Source organism: Ranitomeya variabilis, chromosome 5 (assembly GCF_051348905.1).
Source record: "Ranitomeya variabilis isolate aRanVar5 chromosome 5, aRanVar5.hap1, whole genome shotgun sequence".
NCBI lineage: Eukaryota > Metazoa > Chordata > Amphibia > Anura > Dendrobatidae > Ranitomeya > Ranitomeya variabilis.
Genome location: NC_135236.1, coordinates 393,751,711 through 393,774,424, shown reverse-complemented (window position 1 = coordinate 393,774,424; position 22,714 = coordinate 393,751,711). Strand labels below are relative to the sequence as shown.

Genomic DNA, 22,714 nt, shown 5'->3' with positions numbered 1-22,714 from the left:
TTGGGGAAATTCATTATTTTGTACCTAGATGACATTCTCATATATTCTTGCGACCGTGATACTCATTTAGAACATGTCAGGCAGGTGTTACAGCTTCTCAGAGAGAATAAGCTCTATGAAAAACTTGAGAAATGTGTATTTTCGGTTCAGGAGTTGCCTTTCTTGGGTTATATTGTGTCTGCTTCTGGGTTTAAAATGGATACCACTAAGGTGCAAGCGGTGTTGCGTTGGGAACATCCTGATAACCTAAAGGCACTTCAGCGGTTTCTTGGGTTTTCTAACTACTATAGGAAGTTTATCAAAGATTTTTCTATCATTGCTAAGCTGCTAACTGACATGACTAAAAAGGGTACCAATTTCTCCGTTTGGCCTGAGGCTGCTGTGCACGCATTTGAATTTCTTAAGAACAGTTTTTTTTCGGCTCCCATTCTTGTGCAGCCAGACGTATCGAAACCTTTTACATAGTTACATAGTTATCATAGTTACATAGTTATCAAGGTTGAAGGAAGACTTTAAGTCCATCTAGTTCAACCCATAGCCTAGCATGCCCTAACATGTTGATCCAGGGGAAGGCAAAAAAACCCCATGTGGTAAGAGTAAGCTCCATCATGGGGAAGTCGTGGAAGTCGATGCATCTGAGGTTGGTGTGGGTGCGGTGCTGTCACAAGGCTCATCCTTGAGCGATTTGCATCCATGCGCCTATTTCTCCAAGAAACTGTCGTATGCCGAACGTAACTACAATATCGGCAACAGGGAGTTGTTGGCAATCAAGTTGGCCTTTGAGGAATGGCGACACTTCTTGGAGGGGTCGGTTCATCAGGTTACTGTTATTACCGACCATAAGAATTTGCTTTATTTGGAGTCTGCCAAGCGTCTATCTCCCAGGCAGGCTCGCTGGGCATTGTATTTCACGCGGTTCAACTATGTTGTTACTTACAGACCTGGGTCTAAAAACACTAAGGCAGATGCTCTGTCCAGGTGTTTTCCGGGGGGAGAACCTCGGGAAGATCCGGTACCCATCCTCCAAAAGGGTGTTGTGGTTTCGGCTCTCACAACCGAGGTTGAGGCTGAGATTGCCGAGGCCCAGGAGGAGGTACCATCTGAGCTTCCCATCAACAAATCGTTTGTACCGCTTCATCTCCGCTTTAAGGTTTTGGCGGAGCATCATGATGCTGTCCTGGCTGGCCACCCAGGGGTTAGGGGTACTTTGGAGTTGGTGTCAAGTCGGTTTTGGTGGCCCAAAATCCGACAGGACGTGGTCTCATACGTGTCAGCTTGCACCACATGCGCTAGGGCTAAGACGCCCCGCTCCCGTCCTGTTGGCACACTACTTCCTCTCGAGGTACCTAGTAAGCCATGGACAGGGATCTCCATGGATTTCATCACGGACTTGCCCTCCTCAGCTGGGAAAATGGTCATCTTGGTGATTGTTGATCGGTTCTCAAAAATGTCGCACTTTGTGTCTTTGCCTTCGTTGCCTAACGCTAAGACTCTGGCTCAGGTATTTGTGCAGGAGGTGGTCAGACTTCATGGGGTTCCGTCTGACATCGTTTCTGATAGGGGGTCTCAGTTTGTGGCAAAATTTTGGAAAGCATTTTGCTCACGGCTGGGGATCAAGTTGTCTCATTCTTCGGCATTTCATCCTCAGTCAAATGGTCAGACCGAGCGTATGAACCAAAATCTGGAGCAGTACTTACGCTGCTTTGTTTCTGATAACCAGGAGGAGTAGTCGACGTTCCTTCCTTTGGCTGAGTTTGCCATCAATAATCATCGCCAGGATTCTTCTGGGGAGTCTCGTTTTTTTTGTGTTTACGGGCTCCATCCTCAATTCTGTACTTTGAGTCAGGGGGGCTCTTCCGGTGTCCCAGAGGAAGACCAGTTAGGAGCACAACTGTCATCAGTCTGGAGGAGAGTGAAACAGTGCCTGTTGAGCGTGGGTGCTAGGTACAAACGTGTGGCTGACAGTAGGCGTGTGACAGGTCCGGACCTGAGTGTGGATGACTAGGTGTGGTTATCCACAAAAAACATAAGACTCAAAATACCGTCCCTTAAATTGGGTCCAAGGTTTATTGGTCCATTTAGGGTCGCCGCCGTCATTAACCCAGTAGCTTACCGTTTGGAGCTTCCTACGGTGTATAAGATACACAACGTTTTCCACAGATCGTTGCTAAAAAAAGTGGTGGGTCTTGTGGACGCGACGCCGGTGCCTTCTCCAGTCTTGGTGGATGGTAATTTGGAATTTGAAGTCTCCAAGGTGGTTGACTTTCGTGTAGTGCGCCGCACTTTACAGTACTTGGTACACTGGCGTGGTTATGGGCCTGAGGAGAGGTCTTGGGTACCAGCCTCGGACATTCATGCGGATCGGCTGGTCAGTATGTTTCACCGCCACCATCCGGACAAGCCAGGTCCTATAAGTCGTGAGGGCCCTGGGGTCCCTCGTAGAAGGCGGGGTACTGTCATGTCGGACGCTGTTCACACTAGGGCGTCCGACAGACAGCGGTAATTCCACTTTTGTCCACTATGCGCTCAGTGGCGTCGGCTAGATTCTATCCAGCTGGTCCGGAGTTAATTTTGCTGGTACTTGGATTGGAAGCTGGGTCACGCCCACTGCCTTTAAATAGTTCTGCTGAACATTGAACGTCGCCGATTATAGCTTCTGTCTTGTGCTTGGTTATCTCGGTCTGGAGTGGTGGTCTAGGAGAAAGAGTTTCGTATCTGGTGGTGTATTTCCCTTTGTCATATTTTCTCCTTCCTATATTTGTATTTGTTTTGCCCTGAGCATTTATAGTGTTTTCCTGTGTGACTGCGGCGTGGTGTATATTTTCCATTATCCTTGTCTGTGCTAACTGTGGGTATTGGTGTGGTCTCCTCACTGGGTGGTGGGTGGTGGTTTCAGCTTAGGGTTGAAAAAGGAGACAGGGTGAGGATGGAGGCCCAGACATGCACACCATCAGTGTAAACTCTGGGAGAGGGTCAGTCAGAGTTTCCCTAGTCTAAGAGAAATCGCAGGGCCCGGGTTGTTAGCTTTTGCCTACCTAGGTCTCCCGTGACACTTAGCCTCTCTCTTCCCTCTCCCCTGTAGCGGTGGGATATGGGGTAATGAAGGGTTAATGTCACCTTGCTATTGTAAGGTGACATTAAGCCAGGTTAATAATGGAGAGGTGTCAATTACGACACCTATCCATTATTAATCCAGTAGTACGAAATGGTTAATAAAACACACACACATTATTAAAAAGTATTTTAATGAAATAAAGACACATGGTGTTTTAATATTTTATTATACTCTTAATCCACCTGAAGACCCTTGTCACCTGAAATAAAGTTAATAAAAACAAACAACAATATCCCATACCTTCCGTCGTTCAGTCTTGTCCCACGCTGTATATCCATCTGAAGGGGTTAAATCATTTTACACCCAGGAGCTCTGCTAATGCAGCTGTGCTCCTGACTGTAAAACTTGGAGAATGAATGGAATGCAGGGGAATGTACTGTAGTTACCTCGAATCGCAGTGATGCGCCCTCTGCTGGATGAACTCATATGAACTCGAGCCTGGGAACTTTTCAGAATATTTTCCCACGCTCGAGTTCATATGAGTTCATCCAGCAGAGGGTGCAGCACCGCGACTCGAGGTAACTACAGTACATTCCCCTGCATTCCATTCATTCCCCAGATTTTTCAGGCAGGAGCACAGCTGCATTAGGAGAGCTCCTGGGTGTAAAATGATTTAACCCCTTCAGATGGATTTACAGCGTGGGACAAGACTGAATGACGGAAGGTATGTGATATTGTTGTTTGTTTTTTTAACTTTATTTCAGGTGACAAGGGTCTTCAGGTGGATTAAGAGTATAATAAAATATTAAAAACACCATGTGTCTTTATTTTATTAAAATACTTTTTAATAATGTGTGTGTGTTTTATTAACCATTTCGTACTATTGGATTAATAATGGATAGGTGTCATAAATGACGCCTCTCCATTATTAACCTGGCTTAATGTCACCTTACAATAGCAAGGTGACATTAACCCTTCATTACCCCATATCCCACCACTGCAGGGGAGTGGGAAGAGAGAGGCTAAGTGCCAGAATAGGCGCAACTTCCAGATGTGCCTTTTCTGGGGTGGCTGGGGGCAGGTGTTTTTAGCCAGAGGGGGGTCCTATAACCATGGCCCCTCTCTAGGCTATTAATATCTGCCCTCAGTCACTGGCTTTCCCACTCTGGCGGAGAAAATTGCACGGGAGCCCACGCCAATTTTTTCCGAGATTTAACCCTTTATTTTAACAGCTAGAGCCCCCAAATTTTGCACACAGACACTTGGAACATTACTAATGAGGAATATGTAAAAAATAAGGGATATGAAATGGTTTACTGTATGTAAACCATGTCTCATATCCTGTCGGGTTTGGGAAGGAGATAGCAAAAGCTGGCAATTGAATTACCGGCTTTTAAGCTATCTAGCGCTGTATTAAGTATAAATATATATATATATATATATATATATATATATACAGTGGGGCAAAAAAGTATTTAGTCAGTCAGCAATAGTGCAAGTTCCACCACTTAAAAAGATGAGAGGCGTCTGTAATTTACATCATAGGTAGACCTCAACTATGGGAGACAAACTGAGAAAAAAAAAATCCAGAAAATCACATTGTCTGTTTTTTTATCATTTTATTTGCATATTCTGGTGGAAAATAAGTATTTGGTCAGAAACAAAATTTCATCTCAATACTTTGTAATATATCCTTTGTTGGCAATGACAGAGGTCAAACGTTTTCTGTAAGTCTTCACAAGGTTGCCACACACTGTTGTTGGTATGTTGGCCCATTCCTCCATGCAGATCTCCTCTAGAGCAGTGATGTTTTTGGCTTTTCGCTTGGCAACACGGACTTTCAACTCCCTCCAAAGGTTTTCTATAGGGTTGAGATCTGGAGACTGGCTAGGCCACTCCAGGACCTTGAAATGCTTCTTACGAAGCCACTCCTTCGTTGCCCTGGTGGTGTGCTTTGGATCATTGTCATGTTGAAAGACCCAGCCGCGTTTCATCTTCAATGCCCTTGCTGATGGAAGGAGGTTTGCACTCAAAATCTCACGATACATGAACCCATTCATTCTTTCATGTACCCGGATCAGTCGTCCTGGCCCCTTTGCAGAGAAACAGCCCCAAAGCATGATGTTTCCACCACCATGCTTTACAGTAGGTATGGTGTTTGATGGATGCAACTCAGTATTCTTTTTCCTCCAAACACGACAAGTTGTGTTTCTACCAAACAGTTCCAGTTTGGTTTCATCAGACCATAGGACATTCTCCCAAAACTCCTCTGGATCATCCAAATGCTCTCTAGCATACTTCAGACGAGCCCGGACATGTACTGGCTTAAGCAGTGGGACACGTCTGGCACTGCAGGATCTGAGTCCATGGTGGCGTAGTGTGTTACTTATGGTAGGCCTTGTTACATTGGTCCCAGCTCTCTGCAGTTCATTCACTAGGTCCCCCCGCGTGGTTCTGGGATTTTTGCTCACCGTTCTTGTGATCATTCTGACCCCACGGGGTGGGATTTTGCGTGGAGCCCCAGATCGAGGGAGATTATCAGTGGTCTTGAATGTCTTCCATTTTCTAATTATTGCTCCCACTGTTGATTTCTTCACTCCAAGCTGGTTGGCTATTGCAGATTCAGTCTTCCCAGCCTGGTGCAGGGCTACAATTTTGTTTCTGGTGTCCTTTGACAGCTCTTTGGTCTTCACCATAGTGGAGTTTGGAGTCAGACTGTTTGAGGGTGTGCACAGGTGTCTTTTTATACTGATAACAAGTTTAAACAGGTGCCATTACTACAGGTAATGAGTGGAGGAAAGAGGAGACTCTTAAAGAAGAAGTTACAGGTCTGTGAGAGCCAGAAATCTTGATTGTTTGTTTCTGACCAAATACTTATTTTCCACCAGAATATGCAAATAAAATGATAGAAAAACAGACAATGTGATTTTCTGCAATTTTTTTTTCTCAGTTTGTCTCCCATAGTTGAGGTCTACCTATGATGTAAATTACAGACGCCTCTCATCTTTTTAAGTGGTGGAACTTGCACTATTGCTGACTGACTAAATACTTTTTTGCCCCACTGTATATATATATATGTGTGTGTGTCTCACTGACATATATATATATATAGATATAGATATAGATATATATATATATATATATATATATATATAGACTGTATATATGTTTTCATGAATATTTCAGCCCATGGATCCATTGTATGTCCGTTTTGCAAGCCGGCGAGAAAATCTCGCTGTACGGATGCCATACGGATTACATACGGAGGTTTACATGCGCAAAATACGCTGCCACACCCTGCTTACGGATGACAGGTGGATCACTATTTTGGGAACATTTCTGGGTATTACGGCCGTAAAAAACATACCGTATTTTCATACGCCTATTGTGACACCAGCCTAATACTTCACAATCACCCCCTCCATGGACTAGTTAACTGAGAGTGGTTTTTCATCAGTTTATGGGCTCCTTCTCACTTGCGAGTAACTCGGCTTAGTCTCGCATGGTTAAAACCTGGCTCTGCACCCGGCACTCAGATCGGAGCGTGCGGCCGCATAGGAATACATACAGCCGCACACTCCGCTTCTCTGCCAGCAGCAGCGCCAGGGTATTTCCATGCGAGACTCATCCGAGTCTCGCACAAGTGAGAAGGAGCCCTATTGCACTTGTATTACATCCTTTGTTAAGTGGCCTGCCGCATCCTGATAATGCATTAGATACCATGAGCTTAGCTGGTAAATAACATTATATTTTTGCTATGTTTCTAAAAGTTCCATTCATTTATTTGGATATGCTTTTATAAAACTACAACTTGACCCACAAAAAACAAGCTTATAGGTGGCTAAAATATAACGCTAAGGCTCTTGGAACAAGGGGACGAACAAAGGAAAGCACAAAAATTAAACATGTAGGGACCCTTAAAGGTTAAAAAAAAAATAAGTGAGTGGTGTGCTCTGGACCAGGTTCAGATGGCGGCGTTCCACAGTCCACATATGAACCCCAATGCCTGGACCAACCTGAAATCTCCTGGACCCCAACTCAGCAGTCTCATATATGCCTATAAGTCTAGGTCAGAGGGCTGGCGATCAGTCTGGGCGCTGTCATCGTTATGTGCACTGTGAAATGCAGCTGTCTGACCCTGGCCTTTGGCTATTTCACACTTGCATTCTGATGTTTTTGTCTGTTCTTTTTTTAGAAGTTGAAAAACAAAATAAATGTCTAAAACTGATAAAGGGGAGCAGCAGCAAACCATTGATTATTATGGGGGACGTCTATATTTCTGTATTTAGAATGGAAGTAAAAGAGCATCACACAGAAGTTTTATTTTTCATGATAAAACTAACACATAATTGAACCCTGACACACCCCATAATAATCAATGGCCCCCACGATTTCCATTTGTATTAGTTATGCAACCAGTTGACTTACGACATTCTGTTTATTTCTAAAAACAGGATAAACAGAATGCTATGCAGGTGCAAACGCGGTCAAGGCCGAGGTCACACTTACGAGTGCAATGCGAGAAACTCGTGCATCAATACCCGACACTAGCGCCGGCACTCGGGACCGGAGTGTGCGGCTGCATGTATTTCTATGCAGCTGAACGCTCCGGTCCCGAGCGCTGGCGGCTGTGCTGGGTATTAATGCGAGAAACTCACGTGAGTATCTCGCATTGCACTCGCAAGTGTGACCCCGGCCTTACTATGATATTACATCACTTACATTCATGGGTTTTACCATCATGATGCACAATTGAGTGGGAAGTGCAATTTCAATGCAATATAAAATCACTGTGTTATATTTAATACAGTATCAAGAAATCAGAATCCAGATCAAGCTCCATGTCATGGTAATGATATGACCAGAAATACTACAGAGTCTGGACTGGAGAGAAGACTAAATTATGGTAGAGCTGTGACCGCATACTCAGCAGGACTAAGAGGTATCCTATTGATTTTACATACATTATTGAAGCAAATATATAATCACAGATGAGCCCATAAACAAACATCCAATGATTTCTTTTGGCTACGTATGAGCATATTTTTTTAATTTCATAATAGCATAAAAGAATTTTTAGAACTTTTTTATTATCCTTTGTGAGATTGTCCACCCAAAGTGTAATTTATATTTATCCATTAATAAGCATAATCATGCACATTGTATTAAATATATCACGTGTACAGAATATATCCTGAAGATTTTACCATTTGCATTTACCTTTTACCATTATTCCTTGGTTTGTCTTTTTCCATTCTTTGCATGTATTAATGTGTTTTTTTTAACTATAATGCATTGTTTTATACAAAATCAAAAGCCATAACTCATAAAAAGAATGTTCCTGTGGTGAGATCAGCGCTGAGTGGTACCAGGAGCCAGCAGGGATCAGACTATTTCCTATTTATTCTAATGAGCTATGACAAGCCTACTAGAAAAAAAAGAAAAAAAAAGTCAGCTCAACACTTAGAAGACTCCACGGAAGGAAACCTGCAGTGTGTAGAACGTGAAAAAATGGAAGAAATCCAGCAGGTGCGTCTTCAGTAAAAATAAGATTCTTTATTGATAATCCATAAAAATCGCAACAGTGTGCATGGGGTTAAGAAAATGTGCAATTAGAGCAAACACATTTTGGATTGTAATCCTTATTCATTACAAATACAGCAAACGCGTTTTGGATTGTAATCCTTATTCATTACAAATACAGCAAACGCGTTTTGGATTGTAATCCTTATTCATTACAAATACAGCAAACGCGTTTTGGATTGTAATCCTTATTCATTGCAATGAATAATGATAACAATCCGAAAGGTGTTTGCTCTATTTATAATGAATAAGGATTACAATCTGAAACGCATTTGCAATATTTGTAATGAATAAGGATTACAATCCGAAACGCGTTTCCTCTATTTGTAAATTTTCTTAACCCCCAATTTATGGATTATCAATAATCTTATTTTTACTGAAGACAGAAACTCTGGATTTCTCCCATTTTTTCATGACAAGCCTACTGTTGAAAAATATTAGCCAAGCTTTACCTTTGTAAGAGCATTTTACTAGTAAGTGATGGTACATAAACCTTTGGACTAAAAACTTGCTTTTTTGCTCATGCACATGATGTGCCCTGATCCTGTATGCATCCTGTATACCATTACCTAGAGCTCATAGTTTCCTAGCATAAAACTACGCAGTGTGCACAGTAATCTTGGGCTGCCATGCAGGCTTTGTCAAGTCCAATGCTTTTTGCAGAGAAGAGCTCAGTATGTATGGGATCTTATAAAGCATGCCACAAATGGTTATCTGTTAAAGACGTTGACTTTTATATTAATAGTCAATCCTTAGGGAAGTATAATAAATACACTTTGTCATTAACGTACATGCAATCATTCAAAATAACAGTCAAAAAACACAACCCGAGATACTAAATCTCAGGACAAGAATGCACATTTGCTATACGTGTATTTTAAAATATTCATTCTTTATTGTGAATCCCTATAAAAAAATAATAAAATTAAAAACAAGCAGGGATTTCCCAAATGTAGCAAACCAATATCATGCAGGCTTTAACATAGAAATGTGTGCACATTAGAATATGGCACGTATCAAGGTTAATGATATAGCAATTGGGCTAAAAATTAACTTTTATTATAACTACTAAAATAACAAAAAATCATGCAAACCTCAAAGTGCAAAGTGCAAAGACTCACATATATAGAAAAATGGTGTACACAATTATGAATAATTTTCCTAGTGAATCCCACAGGAGAGTATTTTATCATATAGACACAGGAATCCACCAGTACAGTAGAGCCTGTGGAGCAATGCCACAGTAAATCAATAATACAGTGGAGGACCAAGCCTCTTCAAAGTATACCTCGCACCTATGGCATATAAGCTCTGTGTTTTCGTAACCATTAGTGATGAGCAAGTCTACTCGGTACTCGGGTTTTCCGAGCATGCTCAGGTGGTCTCCGAGTATTTTGGGCGTGCTCGGAGATTGTTTGAGTCACCGCAGCTGCATGATACTACCTGAGCATGCTCAGAAAACCCGACTAACGAGTACACTAGCTCATCACTACTAACCATGACATGCAGAGCTCTAGTATATCTGAAATTATGTTTGCCATGATGAATGGCAATTGTGCTCAAATAAGTACCTTTAAAGCATATTGAAACACATAGCAGATAAGCCAAGATTACACAATAAGTGATATGCCCTCGTTATCTTACTCTTAACCACTTACAGTGGTGTAAAGGCAGGGCATATGTCCTAGACATATAGCAAATGCGGTGGTGATTGAACTTAGCGGTGGTATCTAAGGCCCATGACCACAAGATATTACCATTTCGCTAACATCTATGCCAAGGATGGGCAAAAAACAGAAAAGGAAAGGTCTCACGAGACATATAGTAGAGGAGGTGATTAGTATCACTCTTAAGATTCCTTATCCTTAGCATGTCACAGGTGAACCCCTTCACTGGAGCGCCCAACGCGTTTTACTGGTGATCATCAGGGGAGTGCTATAGGGTGTTTTTCAATCTTGTAACCAAGAGCCATATCAATTGCAGTGATATCCCTTATCAATGTAACCACCCCGATGATGCCGTTTTGCCAAAGCTTTGCAACGCCCCTTGGAAATACCTTTGGCGAAACTGTGTCTTCGGGGTGGTAGCCCTGATACTTCCAGACTTTTCACTCTATGGCTGTAAGTACAAACACATGGCATTTTAGAGGGACCATGCACCTTTAATAGATTATGTTATACAGTTGTGCTCAAAACTTTACATACCTCGGCAGAATTTTTGCTTTCTTGGACTTTTTCCAGAGAATATGAGTGATAACATCAAAACTTTATCTGCACTCATGGCGAGTGGTTGGGTGAAGCCATTTATTGTCAAACTACTGTGTTTTCTCTTCTTAAATCATAATGATAACCCAAAACATCCAAATGACCCTGATCAAAAGTTCACATACCCTGGTGATTTTGGCCTGATAACTTGCACAGAAGTTGACACAAATGGGTTCGAATGGCTACTAAAGGTAACATCCTCAACTGTGACCTGTTTGCTTGTAATCAGTGTGTGTGCATAAAAGCTGTGTGAGTTTCTGGGATCCAGACAGACTCTTGCATCTTTCATCAAGCCACTGATGTTTCTGGATTGTGAGTCATAAAGAAAGCAAAAGAATTGCCAACAGATCTATGGAAAAAGGTAGTTGAACTGTATAAAACAGGTAAGGGAAACTAAAAGATATCCAAGGAATTGATAATGCCAGTTAGCAGCATTCAAACTGTGATTAACAAATGAAAAATCAGGGGTTCAGTAAAAATGAAACCATGGTCAGGTAGACCAATAAAAATGTCATCCCCAACTGCCAGGAAAGTTGTTCGGGATGCAAAGAAAAACCCACAAATAACATCAGCTGAAATACTGGACTCTCTGAAAACTAGCGGTGGGGCTGTTTCAAGATGCACAATAAGGAAGCACTTGAAGAAAAATGGGCTGTATGGTTGAGTCGCCAGAAGAAAGCCATTACTGTGCAAAGGCTACAAAGTATCTCGCCAACAATACGCAAAACAGCACAGAGACAAGCCTCAAATTTGGACGTTTCAACATGACAACGATCCAAAACACAAGGCCAAGTCAACCTGTCATTGGCTACAGCAGAGCAAAGTGAAGGTTCTGGAGTGGCCATATCAGGCTGCTGACCTCAGTATCATTGAGCTACTCTGGGGAGATCTCAAGAACGCAGTTCATGCTAGACAGCCCAGGAATTTACAGGAACTGGAGGCTTTTTACCAAGAAGAGTGAGCAACTTTACCATCTGAGAAAATAAAGAACCTCATCCACAACTACCACAAAAGACTTCAAGCTGTCATTGGTGTTAGAGGAGGCAGTACACGGTATTAAGAAATTAGGTATGTAAACTTTTGATCAAGGTCATTTGGATGTATTGGGTTGACATTATGATTTAAAAAGAGAAACCACAGTAGTTTAATAATAAGTGGTTTCACCCAACCACTAACTATGAGTGGATGAAAAGTTTTGGTGTTATTACTCATATTCTCTGAAAAAAGGCCAAGAAAGCAAAAATTCTGCTGGGGTATGTTAATCTTTGAGCTGTATACCTTAGTGTGATCCATTAATGAAAATCAACTTTTAATAGCAAATGTTTCCTTGAATATACAGGTACTTGCACTTTACTTTTCAACTATATACAGCTCTGGCAAAAATCAAGAGACCAATGCAAAATGTTCAGTTTGTCTGATTTTTCTCTTTATAGATCTATTTTTGAGTAAAATGTAAATTGTTTATTTATTCTATAAACTTCTTGCAACATGTCTCCAGATTTCCAAACAATAAATTTTGTATTTTTTTCCTGAAAAGGAGATAAATGGTCAAAATGAAAAACAAGAAAAACAGTGCTTTCGGACCTCAAATAATGCAAAGAAAACAAGTTCATAATCATTTAGAAACAACAATACTAATGTTTTAACTCAGGAAGAGTTCAGAAATCAATATTTTGTGGAATAACAATGATTTTTCTTCACCGCTTTCATGCGTCTTGGCATGCTTGCCACACATTTCTATGTTAAAGCCTGCATGATATTGGTTTTCTAAATTTGGGAAGTCCCTGCTTGTTTTTAATTTTATTTTTTTTATATGAATCTACAATAAAGAATGAATATTTTAAAATACAGATATAGCATATGTGCCTTCTTGTCCTGAGATTTAGCATCTCAGGCAGTGTTTTTACTATCCTTAGGGTAGGTCATCAATATCTGATAAGAGGGGATGAGACACCCGGCACCTCCACCGATCATATGTTCCCGGTGCTGGTGGTGGGCAGATGTGCTAAGTTATGGAGTTGCACAAATCTATCAATTGCATAGTGGCCAGAGATAGCTAGATAGTACACATCCACCCGCTGCTAATTCGAATGAGGGGTAGATATGCAAAACTCGGCTGTGGCCACTATGCAGAGAACAGAGCTGTGCAGCTCTGCAACTGAGTACATCTGGCTGCCACTAGCACCAAGAATAGCTGATCTGCGGGGATGTCTGGAGTCCCTTACCCATCAATCAGATATTGATGATGTATCCTAAGAATAGGCCATCAATATCAATATAAAAGTCATATACATCCCCTTTAAATTTGTACAAAAATGTTTAATCCTATTAAATCTCTTGGTCCAGATAAATTACATCCTAGGGTACTGAAGGGATTGCAGAGGAAATTGCAGAACCACTAGCAAGAATCTTTTTAAAAAAATCCTGGAGAACAGGAGACGTCCCAGAAAATTGGAGAAGGGCAAATGTACCTATAAGAGATGAGCAAACCTTTCAAGATTCGGTTTGGATCGGCAAAAGTCCCAATGTTCCTTCCACAGTGAATGCAGGGCACAGTGCGTGGACATAATACGAATAGCCTGATAACACAGGCCCCATTGATGCTACCAGGCAACCCACTACCACCAATGTATTCATTTACGTACTTACCTTGTCATCGGAAGCTCACTGCGAATTTGAGAGGGGTCGAAACGTTAAGAATTCGGTTGGATAAAAAAAAAATGTTTTCACTCTTCTGTCATTTATCACTGTGGTGAACTTGAGTGCAGAATAATAAATCTATATTTTGAAGGAACCCTCATGAGTGCGGCTGCATCATAGTATTAGCATCATCATCTCTCCCTTTGAATTGTGCCCTTTGGAATCCACGGTCTCTATGTAACAAGCTTCCTTTCCTGCACAACTACTTTGTGAACAACTCTCTGAATCTGTTGGCCCTCACTGAAACCTGGATCCAGGACTCTGACACTGTCTTCCCTGCTGCCATTTCCCATGGTGGCTTACAATTCTCCCATTCCCCAAGACCCACAAACAGACCTGGTGGTGGAGTTGGCATACTCTTGTCCCCCCAATGCACGTTCCAGGTTATACCCCCAGTTCCTTCACTTTCATTCCCTTCTTTTGAGGTCCACACCATCAGGCTCTTCCATCCCCTCTCCCTCAGAGTAGCGGTCATATACTGGCCCCCAGGCTCACCCACCCACTTCCTTGACCACTTCTCAGCCTGGATGCCGCACTTCATGTCCTCAGAACTACTAACCCTTATCCTGGGAGACTTCAACATCCCCATTAACAGCCCCACTTCCACATCTGCATCCCAGCTTCTATCACTAACCACTTCCCTAGGCCTCTCACAGCTCTCAACCTCTGAAACACACAAAGACGGTAACACCCTGGACCTGGTCTTTGTCCGGCTCTGTTCAATCTCTTACCTAGATAACTCACCACTTCCCCTCTCTGACCACAACATTCTCTCCTTCACCCTCACAATTCCTCGCCCACCCCAGCACTCTCCTACCTACCACACATTCAGAAATCTACAAGCCATTAACCCTCATACACTTTCAGACTCCTTACACTCATCACTGTCCCCAATCTCTTCTTTTTCCTGTCCTGATCTGGCTGTACATCACTACAATGGCACTCTTAGAAGCACCCTAGACCAAGTAGCTCCCCTCACCCTCAGAACCTCCAAACACAGAGTGAAACAGCCCTGGCTCACATCGCAAACCCGCTTTCTCCAGCGATGCTCTAGGAGTGCTGAACGCTTATGGAGGAAAACTCGCACCCCAGAAGACTTCATACACTTCAAATTTATGTTAAGGACCTATAACTCTGCCCTTCAACTCGCCAAACAGTCCTACTACACCACCCTGATCTCCTCACTATCCAACAACCCCAAGAAACTTTTTAACACCTTTCACTCCCTCCTCAGGCCAAAAGCACAAGACCCTATCACAGACATTTGTGCTTATGACCTGGCCTCCCACTTTATAGAGAAAATAGACAATATCCGTCAGGAAATCCGCTCCCAGACACCAAGTGCAATGACTCCCATTCCTCCCTGCATCTCCCCTGGCTCACTGTCCACATTCGATCCCATCACAGAAGAAGAAGTCTCCAAGCTCCTCTCCTCTTCTCATCCGACTACATGCACCACCGACCCCATTCCCTCACACCTCCTCCAGTCTCTCTCTCCAGTCGTCACAACTCACCTAACTACAATTTTTAATCTCTCCCTTTCCTCTGGCATTTTTCCCTCCTCCTTCAAACACTCTATCATTACTCCATTACTAAAAAACCCACCCTTGACCCATCATGCACAAACAACTACAGACCGGTCTCCAATCTCCCCTTCATCTCAAAACTCCTAGAGCGCCTAGTCTACTCCCGCCTTACCCGTTACCTCTCCACTCATTCCCTCCTAGACCCTTCACAGTCCGGGTTCCGCCCCCTACATTCGACAGAAACTGCACTCCTCAAGGTGACCAATGACCTGACAGCAAAATGTAACGGTGACTACTCTCTGCTCATTCTCCTCGATCTTTCTGCAGCTTTCGACATGGTTGACCACCCTCTCCTACTCTCTAGGCTCCAGTGACTAGGCATTAAGGACACTGCTCTCTCCTGGTTCTCTTCCTATCTTTCTGAGCGCTCCTTCAGTGTTCTGTTCTCCGGCTCCACTTCATCTCCTCTTCCTCTCACTGTCGGGGTACCTCAGGGCTCAGTCCTTGGCCCCCTTCTCTTCTCCCTCTACACGGCCCCAATTGGACAGACCATCACTATTTGGCTTTCAGTACCATCTTTATGCTGATGACACACAACTATACACGTCATCACCTGACCTTACCCCCGCTGTACTACAGAACGCCACTGACTGTCTGTCTGCAGTCTCTGACATCATGTCCGCTCTCTTTCTGAAACTCAACCTCTCCAAAACTGAACTTCTTCTGCTCCCGCCTTCTACTAACCTCCCTAAATCTAACATTTCCCTCTCAGTGGGTGGCACAATAATAACACCCCGGCAGCAGGCACGCTGTCTGGGTGTTATGTTTGACCCTGATCTCTCCTTCACCTCCCACATACAATCTCTTGCCCGCTCGTGCCGCTTACACCTAAAGAACATCTCTAGAATCCGCCCTCTTCTCACCATGGAGACAACAAAAACTCTCACTGTCGCCCTAATCCACTCCCGTCTGGACTACTGTAATGCTCTATTAATTGGCCTCCCCCTCATGCGACTTTCCCCTCTCCAGTCTATCCTTAATGCGGCAGCCAGGGTTGTCCATCTGGCTAATCGTTACTCGGACGTGTCCGCTCTTCGCCAGCCATTACACTGGCTGCCCATTCATTACAGGATACAATTCAAAGTACTTGTTCTCACCCACAAAGCTCTCCACAGTGCCTCACCCCCTTACATCTCCTCCCTCATTTCTGTCTATCGGCCTAGCCGACCACTGCGCTCTGCAAACGACTTTCGACTAACCTCTGCACTAATCCATACCTCCCACTCCCGACTCCAAGACTTCTCCCGTGCTGCGCCAATCCTCTGGAATACTCTACCCCAAGATATTAGGACCATCCACAACTTGCACAGTTTTAGGCGCTTGCTCAAAACTCATTTGTTCAGAGCGGCCTATCATGTTCCCTAATCAAACTCATTTTATGTTTGTGTGTGTGTAGCCCATTCACTATCTCCATCTACCCCCCACTCCCTGAAGATGGCTTGACCATCATTGTAAATACATCATTGTAAATACACACCTGTACTTTGTATCTCCCCACCTCATTGTAGATTGTAAGCTCTCACGAGCAGGGTCATCTTATTTTGTCTTATTTTGCTTAATTACTGTATTGCTAACATTGTTACCCATGACTGTTGTGTTTGAAACTGTTAAACTGTAAAGCGCTGCGGAATATGTTGGTGCTATATAAAGATTATTATTATTATTATTATTAGGCCATGTGCACACGTTCAGTATTTTTCGTGTTTTTTTCGCGTTTTTTCGCTATAAAAACGTGATAAAAACGCGAAAAAAACGCTTACATATGCCTCCTATTATTTTAAGTGTATTCCGCATTTTTTGTGCAAATGTAGCCTTTTTTTCGGCGAAAAAATCGCATCGCGGAAAAAAAAGCAACATGTTCATTAAAATGCGGAATTGCAGGGGATTCCGCACACCTAGGAGTGCATTGATCTGCTTACTTCCCGCACGGGGCTGTGCCCACCATGCGGGAAGTAAGCAGATTATGTGCGGTTGGTACCCAGGGTGGAGGAGAGGAGACTCTCCTCCACGGACTGGGCACCATATAAGTGGTCAAAAAATAAGAATTAAAATAAAAAACAGTCCTATACTCACCCTCGATGTCTTCCCGCCTCCACTGCACGCTGCCGTTCGGTTCCTGTAGCTGATGTGCGGCGAAGGACCTCGCCGATGACGTCACTGTCCTGTGATTGGTCGTGAGCGGTCATGTGACCGCTCACGTGACCGTGACGTCACGGAAGGTCCTGCGCGCACACACCAGCTATAGGAAGATGAACGGACGCCGCTGATGAGATGTCTGGGTGAGTATAAGCATTTTTTTATTTTTTTTATTATTTTTAAACATTCTCTCTTTTACTATAGATGCTGCATAAGCTGCATCTATAGTAAAAAGTTGGTCACACTTGTCAAACAGTATGTTTGACAAGTGTGACCAACTTGTCAGTCAGTTTTCCAAGCGATGCTACAGATCGCTTGGAAAACTTTAGCATTCTGCAAGCTAATTACGCTTGCAAAATGCTACAAAAACGCGAAAAAAACGGAAAAAAAACGCAAAAAAAAAAATGCGGATTTCTTGCAGAAAATTTCCGGTTTTCTTCAGGAAATTTCTGCAAGAAATCCGCAACGTGTGCACATACCCTTATTATTAGCACAAATGATTTAGATTCTGAAATGTGCACTCCTGCCTGCAGTACACTATAAGCACAAACAATTTATATTCTGAAACTAATCAAATTTGCAGTTGATACTAATTGATCACAGACTTCACATGAGTCAACATGTGATGTAGCAGCAAAAAAGCCAAACACAGTTCTGGGATGTATTAAGAGAAGCATAGAGTCTAGATCATGTGAAGTAATTATCCCCCTCAACTCCTCCTTAGTCACTCCTCGTCTAGAATACTGTGTCCAGTTCTGGGCACCACATTTTAAAAAATATAGAAAACTGGAGCAAGTTCAGAAAAGAGCTACCAGGATGGTAAGCGGACGGCAAAGTATGTGCTACGAGGAACGGTTAAAAGATCTGGGAATTTTTAGCTTGCAGAAAAGAGTGCTAAAAGAGGAGATTTAACAGCGGTCTTCAAATATCTGAAGGGTTGTCACAGTGTAGAGGGATCATCCTTATTCTCATTTGCACATGGAAACATGAGATGCAATGGAATGAAACTGAAAGGAGAAGATACAGATTAGATATTAGAAAACACTTTTTGACAGTGAGGGTATGTGCACACATCAGGATTTCTTGCAGAAATTTCCTGAAGAAAACCAGAAATTTTCTGCAAGAAATCCGCATATTTTTTTTTTGCGTTTCTTTCCCGTTTTTTTCGCGTCTTTTTTAGCATTTTGCAAGCGTAATTAGCTTGCAGAATGCTAACGTTTTCCAAGCGATCTGTAGCATCGCTTGGAAAACTGACTGACAGGTTGGTCACACTTGTCAAACATAGTGTTTGACAAGTGTGACCAACTTTTTACTATAGATGCTGCTTATGCAGCATCTATAGTAAAAGATAGAATGTTTAAAAATAATAAAAAAAATTAAAAAATGGTTATACTCACCCTCTGCAGACAGCCGATATCCTCAGCGGCATCCGTTCCTAGATGGTGTGGTTCAGGACCTTCGATGACGTCGCGGTCACGTGAGCGGTCACATGACCGGTCTCGCGACCAATCACAAGACAGCGACGACATCGCAGGTCCTGAACCACACCTTCTATAGGAACCGAAGCGGCAGCATGCCGCGGTGAGAGGCGGGAACACTCCGGGGGCCATCGAAGGTGAGTATATGACTATTTTTTATTTTAATTCTTTTTTTTGACCAATTATATGGTGCCCAGTCCGTGGAGGAGAGTCTCCTCTCCTCCACCCTGGGTACCAACCGCATATAATCTGCTTACTTCCCGCATGGTGTGCACAGCCCTGTGCGGGAAGTAAGCAGATCAATGCACTCCTAGGTGTGCGGAATCCCCGCAATTCCGCATTTTTAATGAACATGTTGCTTTTTTTTCCGCAATGCGATTTTTTCGCGGAACAAAATGCAACATTTGCACAAAAAATGCGGAATACACTGTAAATAATAGGAGGCATATGTTAGCGTTTTTTTCGCATTTTTATCACGTTTTTATAGCGAAAAAACGTGAAAAAAATGCGAAAAATACTGAACGTTTGTACATGGCCTGAAGGTGATCAATGAGTGGAACAGACTGCTACGAGAGGTGGTGAGTTTTCCTTCCATGGAAGTCTTCAAACAGAGGCTGGACAGACATCTGTCTGGGATGGTTTAGTCAGTTCATCCGGCATTGAGCAGGGGTGGAACCCGATGACCCTGGAGATCCTTTCCAACTCTAACTTTCTATGCTAGCCATTGAGTTCGTGCTTTGTATTAAAGATGTATTTTTGATTATTATTACGATACCGTATTTCATTAATAACAAAGTTGCCTTTGCTATATTTTATATTCTAAATTGGAAAGTGCTGTGGAATATGTTGGCGCTATAGAAATAAAATTATTATTACATTGTATTTCCAGGAAAAAGGAAGAACACTTTGAGAAACATTGCACAATTCTGTGATATGTCTACTGGATGTCCTAGGTAAGGTATAGAGAAAGAGGACCTTTCTAATTCCTTATGCTGTAACATTATACAATCAATTAACAGAACATTCGAACAAGAATCCTGCAACTAGTGAACACTGTCTTACACAAGTGCAGGCACAATGCTATAACAGAAACGTATATACCTTTATTATGATATCTTAACAGTTCCCTGTTTAGGATTGTACTGTAGTTCTTATTTTAAAAGGGATGTGGCGCTATTATAAAGGAAAGTGATACATTGTAATTGTGGCACAATGCGTTTATTTACTAATAAACTGTGATACATTTTAGGGTTCAACATCTTCACAATACTAAGCGACAGTAACCATGTATGGCTAAGTTCACATTTGCGTATGGATGGTCTGCGTATGGCTGCGTACCTTAAGCTCCACCTATGCCCTGCCTACTTCCTCATGCGTCCTGCGTACCTATCTTTAACATTAGATATGCAGGAACATGCATTGTATATGGATTTGTACGGATGCAGCATTTTGAGGTACCCGCCGACCGCACAAGAGCGTAAAAAGTTGCGTTCCCGTGCAGTCGGCAGGCACGTCAAAATGCCGCTTCCGCATGCATCCGTATACAATGTATGTCCCTGCATAACCAATGTTAAAGATAGGTAAGCAGGATGCATGAGGAAGTAGGTGGAGCGTAGACAGAGCTTAAGGGAGGACGTACACAACCATCCGCAAACCAGCTATACGCAAGTGTGAACTTAGCCTAACTTTTGCTTGGCCCAAAATGTTCATAATACTTAACTACCTACTTTAATTATTTATTTACACAATCAGACGCTCTTTTTTTTATGAAGTCTTCTACCCTGTAAAAAAACACTATATACAAAAGTATTTATATTCTGTTAAGGGGAATCTGTTACCAGGTTTTTGTCACCAACTATGAGAGCAACTTACGGTAATAAGCAAAGAAGAATTTAGACTTGTTTATTAAATAAAATAAGTGATTCTTGCACTCAGCAATATTCTGCAGCTCCAGTTCTGACTATTACTTCTGCCCCATTGGTCTCTACTTCTAGGTCCGGTCTCAACAGGCCAGAAATGGCAGGAAATATCTGCTCATCAAATCACTGGCCACAGCAGGGATCCATTCCTGCCATTTCTGGTGTGTCAAGACGGGATTAGTAAATAGAGACTAGCAAAGATCTGATAGCCAAACAAAAAGCCAAAGAGTATATCCTGGGGCATTGGATATCTGGATTCATGTGTACATGAGGTTATTCATACCATACATGTACAGCACTGCATTAATTGTAAAAATAATATTTATGTTGTCTGGTAAATCACGTATCGTTTTTTGCTAATGATTGACACATTACCCTTGTACACATCATGCTTTGTTTACTTTTATTACAGATCTTTTCAAAAGTCGTATGAAAGTCAGAAAGTATGTGAAGAAATAAGCTTTTCTGTGAGTGAGCAAGCATGCATCTTATTTTATTATTATGTTTAGATACATTTTTGTAAATTTAATATTTGCGAACGCATATTGAATATATAACACAAAAATTGTTTTCACTTCCCAGAAATAGAGAAATAAATTAATAGGAAATCTTAGTAATACTACTTGAAAAATATTTATATTTATTTATATTTTTCACTTGGCTTCTTGATGGTAAACTGTCACTTCAATATCCATAGATCGTGCTGGAAAAACCACAGCTGCTCACTTTCTCAGAGGTTAATTCAAAAGTGCCTGCACTCCGTATTACTTTTTTTTTTTTAAATGCCTGCAGTATCTAAAAACCAACGTGCAAATAAAATTATTATTAAAAAATATTTTTTAGGTAAAGAGTGACAATGAGCCCATATCACACCAGGGAGCAGAAAAGTACAGAAAAATGCAAAAAAGCTCAATAAAATGCATGAAATTAACAACTGCATATGATCATCATGTTGTGAATAATCACTTAACATAATAGAATATTCAGGGATAATCCCGCAGTAAATTTAAGATAGAACCGTATATGCAGATTTGAAATTTACAGTATAATCACAATATTGTCCAAAGTAGTAATTCCAAGTTAACCAGTAAATAATGGTCAATCAGAAAAAATACATCTATAGAAGTAATATGGACAGTTTGAAGAGAAGGGATTTTCTTAAATGCCTAATGGGTAATGTCCCATGATATACATAATTAAAGATACAGTACTCATCTGTACAATCTGGTAGTGGCAATCACCAGGTTGTACAAATGTCTCCACCCTGATGATTACTCTCCAACTCCTCATCTCTTGCTCATGAATCTCCTTCTTAGACCATCCATGTAGGAGAGACGGGACAAAGCTTGTGTGGGAACTTGCCAGCTTCTGTTCCTCCTCAGCGTTCACGTCCTCATTGTTACACAATCCGAACTGAGCAGATGAGATGAGGCTGGGCTGGTTAGTATCTCCTTGTCCTCCATCTGGTCCGCATGCAAAGCTTCATGTTTAATCAGGTTACACCCATTATGAAACACCACCATGCATTGTTGTAGGTTCAGTGTCGAGAGCCACAGATCTGTCTGGTTTGTTATACCTTTCAAAAACAGTGTTGTGGTGTGCAGTTTGTCTCCTAGACAAATTAGCTTCAGTAGAGCCTGTAGCCGCTTCACTGAGGCAGTACTGCAGAACTTCCAGCTGATGTATGCTCTGAGACAGCATGTCGGAGATGGAGGAGGAGCAGGAGGGGGTGCAGGAACTGATGTAGGAGGTAGAGGAAACCCTGACAGAAGTATCAATCCTCGGTGTCCCTGGCCATAAGCACTTGTCCACGTGTCGGTTGTTAAGTTGGCAATCCCAGTAACCGTATTGGTAAGGACACGTGATGTTCCTGGACACGTGCTGGTACAAGGCGAGGATGCCATAGCAGGAGAAATAGTGGTGGCTGGGGACGGTGTACCAAGGAAAAAATGTGTACACCTGTAGCAGGCCAATTTTGTTTTTTATTTCAAAC

General features: G+C 42.2%; 1 protein-coding gene across 1 annotated transcript in view; it reads left to right on the top strand.

Moving 5' to 3' along the window:
- The window catches only part of LOC143775029 (uncharacterized), a 249,311-nt gene that overhangs the window by 129,757 nt on the left and 96,840 nt on the right, over positions 1-22,714 (top strand). The window contains exons 8-10 of the mRNA XM_077262853.1: positions 7,866-7,997; positions 19,692-19,755; positions 21,134-21,188. Coding sequence (XP_077118968.1) covers positions 7,866-7,997; positions 19,692-19,755; positions 21,134-21,188 — 251 coding nt within the window. The remainder of the gene's footprint in view (positions 1-7,865; positions 7,998-19,691; positions 19,756-21,133; positions 21,189-22,714) is intronic.